At 30.7% G+C, this 10,959-nt stretch overlaps 1 protein-coding gene across 5 annotated transcripts in view; it reads left to right on the forward strand.

Moving 5' to 3' along the window:
* The first annotated feature begins 1,002 nt into the window (after positions 1-1,002).
* LOC107440157 (zinc finger protein 423) overlaps positions 1,003-10,959 on the forward strand; it is a 151,812-nt gene continuing 141,855 nt past the window's right edge. Inside the window, exons 1-2 of one of the 5 annotated variants that reach the window (XM_071179556.1) lie at positions 1,003-1,159; positions 9,733-9,834. In XM_071179556.1, the coding sequence (XP_071035657.1) occupies positions 9,789-9,834 (46 nt within the window). In that variant the 5' untranslated portion in view covers positions 1,003-1,159; positions 9,733-9,788. Of the gene's footprint in view, positions 1,160-2,751; positions 2,993-4,185; positions 4,205-9,732; positions 9,835-10,959 lie in introns of those variants that run through there. The other 4 variants (XM_071179554.1, XM_071179557.1, XM_071179558.1 and 1 more) reach the window with 4 other exon arrangements.

Genomic DNA, 10,959 nt, shown 5'->3' on the forward strand with positions numbered 1-10,959 from the left:
TCAATAAGTCAATGCATAGCTCTGAAGAAACGGTTTGCCAACATAAGATATTAATTCCTTTATGACTTGTGAACACAGGATCAACTAGTACAAACGAATCTGTTGGTGGCGTTACCACTCATATTCAGTATCCAGGAAACGGTTTGTGTAACTTGTATCGCAGGCGTGCCTTTTAGAGTTTGGTCTGATAATTACAATATGATTCTCAAGAGCCGCTGTAGCTCAGGGGATAGAGCATTCGCCTTCCAATGAGGCGAACCGGGTTCGAATCCTAGTCGATACGAATTCCGCATCCGGTTTGCACCGACCACAGTGCTGACGTGAAATATCCTCAGAGGTAGACGGATCCTGGGTTAGAGTCCCCTTGCCGTCAGACTAACCTAGGGAGGTTCGCGTGGTCTTCCTCTCCATGTAACGCAAATGCGGGTTAGCTCCATCAAAAAATCCTCCACGAAGGCAAATTTCCCCCAATACTCGATCTAGGAGTTCCCTTGTCTTCTGGATTGGGTTTAAAATTACAAGGCTACAGAATTGAACTTTAGTAGTCGTAAACCCATAAAATTGGGTCGACTGTTCAACGACTGTCATAAAATAAAATATGATTGTCAACCATTTAGACCAAATTTTTCAAGACTTGGGATTAAGCAGTCACGCAAGATTAGTAAGTACAGAACAAAAATTAACTTTCAAGGGACTAACCAGCAATAAGTCACATGAGTAACGTTATAGAAATAACAAAATTTGCAAACATAGTTTGCGTTTTTGCAAGTGTCAAAAATAAACTAAAATAAAGAAATCTTATATAATATTTTGGTGAATACTTCAACAAATCAAGCACTGAGATATAATAAACCAAATTCACATACACTACTATAAAGTCTAAAAATATTAAAAAAATAACTGTCTATCTAAAGCATGAATAAAAGTAAAAATATTAAAAAATAACGGGCTAGCAAAAGCATGAATAAAATAAAATAAACACAGAAGGAGATAAACGATAAAATAAAAGCAGACGATAAAATTAGAAGACTTTTTGGTAGAACAGCAGAGAGTTGTTCATTTTTTAGAGATTAGGTTTTGTTGTGGAATTTGAGTTTTCATATAACCCGTTACAGGTTTATTTAGTTTGTTTTATAATATTTTATCTATCCCGTTACGGGTGAGTTTTCATATATCCCGTTACGGGCTCTTTTTCTAGTTTGTTTTATAAGATTTAACTATCCCGTTACGGGTACTATATGTCACTGTATTTGTTGTTGTGTGAAATACGTGTTTTTTTTTAAATAAAACATAGAACTGTTTCTTAATATAGCTTGATACGTTACACTACAAGACATTTCATACTTTATGATCTAACATATAAGGTGTAACATAATTTTTCATGAATGCAGATAAACAAATGGTCTTATAAATTGTTTTTAAATTTTGTTGTGAAGCAAATAAAATTCTTAAGAGTTGCTCTATTACAAATATAATAATTAATAGTCAACCTCCCCCAGATCAGTCCGAAAATCAATTTTCGTGGGTCTCTTACTCCGCAATTTCATTCTCAAGTTTGAATTTTGGGAGATGGTCGAATCCATAATCTTCGATTTCAACCCAAGCTATCCATATTTGTTACAACAGGTTGATCCATAGACCTTCAGTGTATTTATATTTTTTGACGTAACACCGTGCACAGACATAAAATATCCACTGCGTTTGGTGAATCAAGTGTTAAAAAGTTAAATTATTAAAGAATTAATCGTAAGAAGTTTTAGTGTTTTTTCCTCCGAGCCAAAAAATAAATAAATAAATCGGATTTATTTCTTCGAAACAGTTTTCCGATTAGTCCATTTATTTGACATCCGCTGTATTTTGAGTTGCATTCAAAGTTCAGGATGTTATCGCCAAAATCCATCCAGTTACTCGGATATGTTGCATATCATTGTCATTTAGTTAATATCATTCAAAATACTTGGGCATAATCATTCACGATCCTTTTCATAAAATGTCAGTAACCGCATTTCTAATTATAATAAAATAATGGGAAATTGCAAATTTCCTCATAATAAAGAATTTTCGGAAACTTTCTCATTTTTATATTATTTTAGCTAAATAAATTGTCTCATTTACTTAAAATACTATTCGAGTTATGGTTAAAAGATTTATTCCGTTTTTATATTTTTATTAAATATATTAATCATCGATTTTATAGATTTTTTTTTATCAAATTATGTTCATTCGCAAACATTGTTAAAAAGCCAAAATATTGTTAAAACCTATTTGAAGTTACTAAGCCAACAAACAGCAAGGATTTATCAAAATTGAAGGTCGCAATTGTTTTTCAAAACTGCAATTTTAAAAAAAATATATATTATTTGAAAAAAAATTCTCGTCCACTGTCTAACATCCACTACTCGAACATCCACTTAAAAATCAATCAGAAAGAACAAAACAAAATTTTAAAATGGTCCATTGAACTGTAAGATAAAAGGGCCAATGACAAAACTCTCTTTTGATGATGTCACTTGCTCAATGATGAAATCTGAGGTGGAAGGAAATCAAAAAGAAAAATCTGCAAAAAAAAAGAACATTTCCAACGACTCCGTCAATTTAAGTTTCTCATGAAAAACTTTCAAAACAATTTATTTTTCTCTTTTTTTATACAAACAAATTTTTTTCATCAAAATATAATTGAAATCAAAGAGTTTCTTGAGCACGTGGTGCGGAGTGGAGGGAGACTTCTGGGAAAGGTGAAGGGAAAAGGGATGTGCGCAACCACCGATCGCGCCGGACAGATGATCGTCTGCAAGAGACCGCTTTTATTCCGTTAGATGAGACGTCAACTGAGAACCGGGAGTATCGTTCAGGTGTTCGTCGGATCGACGCAATTTCCCGCGTTTTCGGACAATCCACGATCGTTTACGATTAATATCGTTTGGAGAATTTTTATTCAAATCAGACGATAATATGTCCAGAAGGAAACAAGCGAAACCACGAGCTCTTAAAAGTGAGTTCAACTTTCAATCTTTTTTTTTTAACACTTCAAAACTCGTTCCAAGTTTTTCTTCTGATAAGCAGGGAAGAAAGTATACCAGTCCCCTCCCCTTTCTAATTACTAAATTGCAATGACAACGTCATTCGTTGGCAGATATTTATTTTTCATAACTTAGATAGTTCTGAGTAAAATGTGTCAGATTTTTTATTTTTTTTTTAAGGAAATTGTTTTTAAAAAAAAGTATTTTCTTTGTTTTTTATAAAGTAAATTTAAACCAAGATAAAAATTACTCGGAAAAAAACTTTTGATTCGTTTTAATTGAGATTCATAAAATATTTTCTGATCAGAATACTTTATTTAAGATGAGATCATAAATTAAGTATCAATGGAAACATCATTCACTTGAAATCATTAGTGAGGAAGTTGGCATTAGAGCTATTTTAGCCTATGTGATAAAGATAAAAGCCCTCCCAGACGAACTTGATAGGAAGATTAACTATGCTTAACAAGCATGTTACGTAATGCGATTCTAGTCTGTGATTGAACGCCATACAAAATCACTTGTTAAGGGAAAAAAATACACTATTTGATTGTTGCCACGAACTTTAAATAAACTAAATATTCACATTTTTGTAAATGTGTTGCAATTCTATTTTAAATTTTGTTTCATTTAAACATTTGAGATCTTTTAACTCAAAAAGTATCGTGATAACTTTAATCATTCAAAAATAATGTTTGATAGTAAGAAAAAGAACTTTATTTTTTGAGCAAACGATTTTATAGATGACGGATTCTTTGAAATTTAAAAATTTGAATTTCGAAATTCGATTTTAAATTTTGTTTCATTTAAACATTTGAGAGTTTTTAACTTAAAAAATATCGTGATAACTTGAATCATTCGAAAATAATGCTTGATAGTAAGAAAAAGAACTTTATTTTTTGAGCAAACGATTTTATAGATGACGGATTCTTTGAAATTTAAAAATTTGAAATTCGATTTTAAATTTAGTTTCATTTAAGCATTTGAGAGTTTTTAACTTAAAAAGTATCGTGATAACTTTAATCTTTCAAAAATAATGTTTGATAGTAGGAAAAGGAACTTTATTTTTTAAGCAAACGATTTTATAGATGACTTTTTTTAAGTTTCAATTTTTGTTCTTGAAAATCATAACAGGGCGGATAAAGGCAATTTTGCGTCACCAATTTTTCTACAGTTTTGAAATAGTAAAAAACTTAAGTTAGTTATTTCTTAGTTACTTCTTAAATAAGATAATAATACTGTATTGTATATTTTCTAATTATTATTTTTTTGGGTGACGATACTACTTCGTTATGAGTTACGTTTTGCCTCATTACAACACCGAACTTAATAACGGATTTGCTTTATTATTAAGCATAGAAAAATGATGACTTTATAAATTTCTTTCTTACGCACGTATAAATGTCTTAAGTCTACTTTGCATGTAGATGTGTGTCTAGATCTGCAGTTCTCAAATTCTTTTTTGCTACGGAATCCTAAATAATCAGTCATCATCCAGCCGAACTTGAACTTTATAATAAAAGTAAATAAAAAGAATTGTTTACGTATTAACCATTAAAAGATTATTATATTTTGACTTTTCTACTTTTTTTTATTTAAAAGTATTCATGAAACTTTTTCATCGTTTTATCATTAATACTCTTAAATTAGGTTTTATGTTCGATAGTTGAATTCGCCTTGGAGATGAATATAGCATAGCAAAAAATTCGTTTCTATATTGCTATATAAAAAGAAACTGTTATAATTTGTTTAAAATGAAAAACGTTTATTTGGGAAACATATTTCTTTATTAAAGAATTCAGTTATTTTATTTTGATATGAAAAGAGCAATGTGAAATACTATTGCAATTTCTTATAAATGCACGTCCTTTTTATAATCTTTCCTAATTGTTAATTGTTGCTAGAAAAATGATATACATAAATTTTCATTTCAGTTCTCTCCATTTGGCATTTTACTTTAAATATAATTTAATAGAAGCAATCAAAATAATGGATTATTGGCTGGATCTATATGTAATTACTTATTTCAAAAATGCTACAAAAAAACTGTTTAAAAAAAAAATCTCAAATCTCGGAACTAAATTTATATTTTCAATTAGTAGCCAGTGGCCGTTATACGCTAATAACTTAGTAGCCAATTTTTCCTCAAACCTAATGAGTCGGTGTCAGATATCCTTTTCATTTAATAGCCACTTTTTGCAAACTTTTTTATTGCTTGGATTAAATTATATTTTTTAAAAAATCACAAAAGAAATAATTTACCGTCAACAATGAACGTACTATAAATATATGATAATATTTAGTTGAGCATACTGTAATAATAAAATAAGCTTGTAAAAAATTATTTTAAAATATTTGAGGGAGAAAAATACATTTAATGTATACCTTATTTTGAAATATGTGAATTGTTTAAGAATTCTCCTTCCACATGAATTTTTCCATCACAAAGTTATGGATACTGGAAGATTTTGAATGGAGATATTAGACATTAAAATGAAAATTCTGTTTTTTGGGGAGTCTTTCTCCATTGATGTATTTTTATCATTAAGCGATTTTCAAAAAGAAAACGATGGTAAAAAGTGACCGGTTATTTATTTAAATCGCCACTTTCTTTTGTAAATATTTTCAGGTCAAATCGGAACCCTTTTAACTATTACACGGAACTCTTAGGTTCGAACAGAACACCATTATCTAGATCAACTTATCTAGATCATTTCGTGAATCATCTTTTTTATTATTTTTCACAAAATAGAAAGTTTTTACTAGAACTAATCAATTGAAAACTATGCTTGAATGAAACTTATTTTCGATTGTTTCTCCATTTCTGAGAAATTTCTTGTTAAAATTATATTCTGACTTAATTTGCTTCCTGATTTTTCATATTTATCTTATTGAAAGATTCAAAGATTTGCCAGTAAACGTAATAAAGTAACTGTACTACACACCTTAAAGTTTTCATCTCATAGTATTTAGAAAAAGTTGCTTTGTAAAATTATAGAAATTTCACTATTTTTCACATAGCTTCACCAATTTTTAAAAATTTAAGCCTGTAGACTAAATCTGATTCACCCCCTAACACATAAATGAAATCACTCAACATATAAAAGCAATCAACATTAATAAATATACATCCAAAATCAGTTTGAAATGTTCAAGACAAAAATTTGAGGACTAATTCTAATACTGGGAAGCATATAATTTAATACATTTTCTGTTGAAAGATAGTGATCTGGAATAATATCATACCTTAAGTGTAAAATTCGAATTTATAACTAAAATTTATTATCCGATTTAAAATCAACAACGTAATAGAATCAGAATAAATTTGAAAGTTTCAGAAAAAGAGAAAAATGAGGACTGTAATATTTAGACTGTGGATTATATAATTTTATACATTTTAAGTTTGAAGGTAGTAATGAAACAATATATGTATATCCTAAGAGTACATAGATTAAATAACATAACATTATTGCATACATATATAGTTAACTTTAATATTACATTGTTAATATGTATGTATATACTACGCAATGTAAACACTATGTGAGATTTTTATTACACGACTTCGAAAAGTTTTTAAAAAAAATCTGAAAACTCTATTTGGAAATTTAAAAGTAATTTCTTCTAAGATTTTATACGAGTATAAGTTGAAATCGGAATCGAACAATTCAAATACCGACTCTACAGTTCTGATTTATACATCCAGTACTGTTTTTAGATTTTTTCATGAGCATTTTATTTTATTCGATTTTATAAACGGCTTTGAAGAACCGAACCCAATTCTTGAGTTTACAACTATCGATGTTCAACTCAGTAGCCTTATAATTTTGAACCCCGCCCAGAAAACAAGAGGACTCCTGGATCAAACATTGGGACAAACTAGTGTTCATGGACGACTTTTTGATGGAACTAACCCGTATTTGCGTTACCTAGAGAGGAAAACAGCGAAAATCTTCTATGGTTAGCCCGACGGAAAGGGGCTTCCAACTCATGATCTATCTACAACTAAGGATATTTTATGTCATCACTATGATAGGTGCGTGAATTCGATATACGTGTGAATTCGAATCTGAGATCTGTCATTGGAAGGCGAAAGCTCTATCTCCTGATTTTTTTAATTGTATAACTTTCGTAAAACAGCCGACGCAATTTTGAGTTTATGACTACCAATGTTTTACTCCGTAGTTCGTAATTTTGAACCCAATCCAAAAGACAAGGGACCACCGGGGTCAAGTATTTGGATAAATTTGCCTTAGGGGATAACTTTTTAGATCGAACTATAACTAACTCGCATTTGCGTTACATGGAGTCCATGAAAACATCCCGAGGTTAGTCTGACGGTAAGGAGACTCTAACCCTTGATCCGTCTACCATTGAGGATGTTTTTCAGCGGTAGAAAGATATTCCTGAGTTTCAACACACTCTAATCAATCATGACACCAAGCTCTTAACCCAATTTTTCAGGGCTTTTTTTAACCACCATCCAATTTTTACTTCTGTCTGACGACGTAAACAGCACCTGAACTGGTACCCATCTTTCCCAACTTCCACCCCAACTAGAGAACTTTCAACCACGTAGGACATAATGTGCAAGTGACTGTGTATACAACACACGCTGGTTGTTTAGCCGTTCTGCAAAATCATACTCCCGACCACCTGCGAAGTAAGAGACCCTCTAACCGACTGCACCACCAGATTGCAGTGCGAACCGAAGCTGAGCGCAAGCTGCATTTAAACATCGCGCTCAGCAGCTCATTTAATTTTTTTATATATTATTATAAAATAATTCTGCATTGAATAAAATTTTATTTCCGTTAATATATTAAGTAATGAATTTCAGGCAATGGCATTTAACTTCGATAACTCACACTTTGAACCAAAATCAAAAAACGCGGAAACTTTTGGATCAAGAATTGAGGCAAAATCTTCTTTGATGATACTGTAAGAAATTAACACTTAATTGCATGGAGAAAGAAACTTTACGTATTCAGCCCGACGATCGAGACCCTTTAACCAATGATGTATTCATTTTTAGAGATATTTTCTTGTAGATATATAAAGTAGATATATCCAGTAGATATAACTAGTAGATATATTCCTTAGAGGTATTAGAATTTAACGTACCAACTCTTGAGAAAAATATACTAATTAATTAAATATATTTTTGTCAAAAACGAGCACTATACAGGCCATTCCTTAATTACTGACCTTATTATTTACGCTTCAAATCCTTCTGAAAAATTAGGTAAGGAAATTTATGAACAGGGTTTTCGAAAATCAATAGTTTAGCCAAAAACAATTGTCACAAGAACCTAATAAATCTTTAACGAGGAACTTAAAACATCAAAACCTGTTTATCGAAGAAAGCAAAAAAGGAGTTGAAAGACGACTATCAGAAACTAATTTTGACCGGCAATCAAATTGCTTTTTGTCTCACCTTTTTCAATTGTAATTTAACAGACTTTGATAACATTTTTGGCTTTTTCCTTAACTTTAATTTTTGATTGCGACACTTAAAGAGTATATTTTATTACTTCATTTGACAAGGATTCTAAATATATAGACTAAAGTTGATGATTACGAAACACCAACGCCCCGCTGCGGTAATTAGCTAAAATACTGTTTTTCATAAACAGTTTTATTTTTTCTTTATTGTTATTTTTCAACAGAACTCATGAAATTCCTTATAATCGCTTCTTCTTTTTCTACTTCAATTTTATAAAATGTTTGGATATTTTTTTTTCTTTTAATGGATATTTAGTTTTAATGGAAACTAAGTAAGCGCATTATTTCTTAGTACCTAAAGGATTCTTATGATTAATACCTGAAGTGAGGATTTAACTGTTTCGTCAGCTCTCTCTATTTTTTTTCTTGCTATCTATCTCTATAGCGAATATAATGCCAATTTATACGTTTAGAGTGGACAATAATCCTTTTAAACTAACAGGACTAAATAAAGATAAGTGTTATTTTTCATACTTATTAAATAATTGATTTTTAATAAATGCTTTTCAATAAATCATCAATATATTATTTTCTTTTCTCTGTTCATGGTAAAATTTGGAAACAGAATTACAGGAAAAGAAGAGATACAAATGAGTCAATAAAAATATGACAGAGACACTAAATTGTGAAATATTTCCTCTTCAACTTGTCATTTCCTTATCGAATTGCTAGAGGACTCCACTTTGAATTAGCAACTTACTTTCAAAAATAATAATTGACAATTAGGCTAACATTAGATCACAATAAAATATTTTATGTTATTTTTTTATTATTTTTAGAATTATTATATTTTTACTGTAGTATTACAAATGCTAATCCTTTTTCTAATTGAATATAAAGATAAACAAATAAATCGTTTTATAGATAATCGTTTTATATATTTATAAAAATCTCAATGCAAACTATTCATTTGTTTTTGCAACTTTAAAAAATAATTCAAGTTGCCAATTTTTGGTAAGATATAGTTCCTCATGAATCCAAATTAAAAATGTAATGAAAATAAATAATAAACCGATTCTTTTTTGTAATGTGTTCGTTTTCGAATGCAAACATGTCGACTTCGTGACTTTCATTTGTTAAATATACCTGTTATACTTGTGAGAATAACTTTTAACGTGAAAAAAGTTTGCTGAAAAAATCAAACTGAATCAAAGATTAAAATAGAAATTTTTAATTAGAAATGGAACTAACAATTGTTATTCCTTAGGAGAAGATGTGGATGGTTTTCCAGATGAGAGTACAGAAGAATTAGGTATAGATTTGATGACTGAAAACGGGGAAAAAGAAAATAACACATCATTACCCATGGGTGAGTAAATCATTTATTTATTTTCAATTCAATATTTTCACATTTCTGTGCCAATCATTCAGAATCTTAAATACTTTTATCAACTGAATTATTTGAAACTTTAATTTTTGATCAATTAAAACTATTAGAGACAGATTAATTTATTCTCATAAAGTTTCAAACATAGTTACAGAGTTCATCAAGGAAAGAATTTGCTGATTGAACTAAACTGCTGTTTGTAGAAAATGCAACACCATGAAGGAATCATCAGAATCAAATGAAATATTATTTTAATAATGGATATAGGATATTATGCAAATTAATAAAGTTTCAGAGCCATCGCGCGTGCGTGGCGCGCGCAGCGCCCTCTGAATTGATGCTGAAAGCGTATAAATAAAGTGCTGTAGCGGGACGTTGAAAATAGTCTATGATTATTTGTTAGTGGCAAACGTTTAGTGAGACCTGAGTATGCCTCCACGACGGAAGAATAAGAAATTCAAGCAACTTACGGAGTTTGAACGAGGGAGGATAATCGGCCTTCGAGAAGGAGGANGCTACAGCACTTTATTTATACGCTTTCAGCATCAATTCAGAGGGCGCTGCGCGCGCCACGCACGCGCGATGGCTCTGAAACTTTATTAATTTGCATAATATCCTATAATTGACATTTGCTGCGAATTTCATTTGATTCTGATGATTCCTTCATGGTGTTGCATTTTCTACAAACAGCAGTTTATAAGACGATGTTTTTTGTTACCTGACCAATGAGACATTATGCTGATATCATTTCATCTAAAGTGTGGCCGTAGAGAGAGGCTAGTGACTATAGGACATTATCCACTCGTGACAACTATATTACTTCAGATATTCAGAACCTACCTCTGCGCGGAACTCTTATATATAGCATAAGTAGGTTTTAAAGAGGCACCAGAAAAATGCAAAGATAAATGCATTTATTTTTGTATTTCATTTTATAACCGTCATTGAACAGCCGACCCAATCTGATGGGTTTACGACTACTAATGTTCAACTCCATAGCCTTGTAATATTGAACCCAATTCAGAAGACAAGATCGACTCCTGGACCGAGTATTGGGAGAAATTTGCCTTCGTGGAGAACTTTTTGATGGAGATAACCCGCATTTGC

Source organism: Parasteatoda tepidariorum, chromosome 4 (assembly GCF_043381705.1).
Source record: "Parasteatoda tepidariorum isolate YZ-2023 chromosome 4, CAS_Ptep_4.0, whole genome shotgun sequence".
NCBI classification, from domain to species: Eukaryota; Metazoa; Arthropoda; class Arachnida; order Araneae; family Theridiidae; genus Parasteatoda; species Parasteatoda tepidariorum.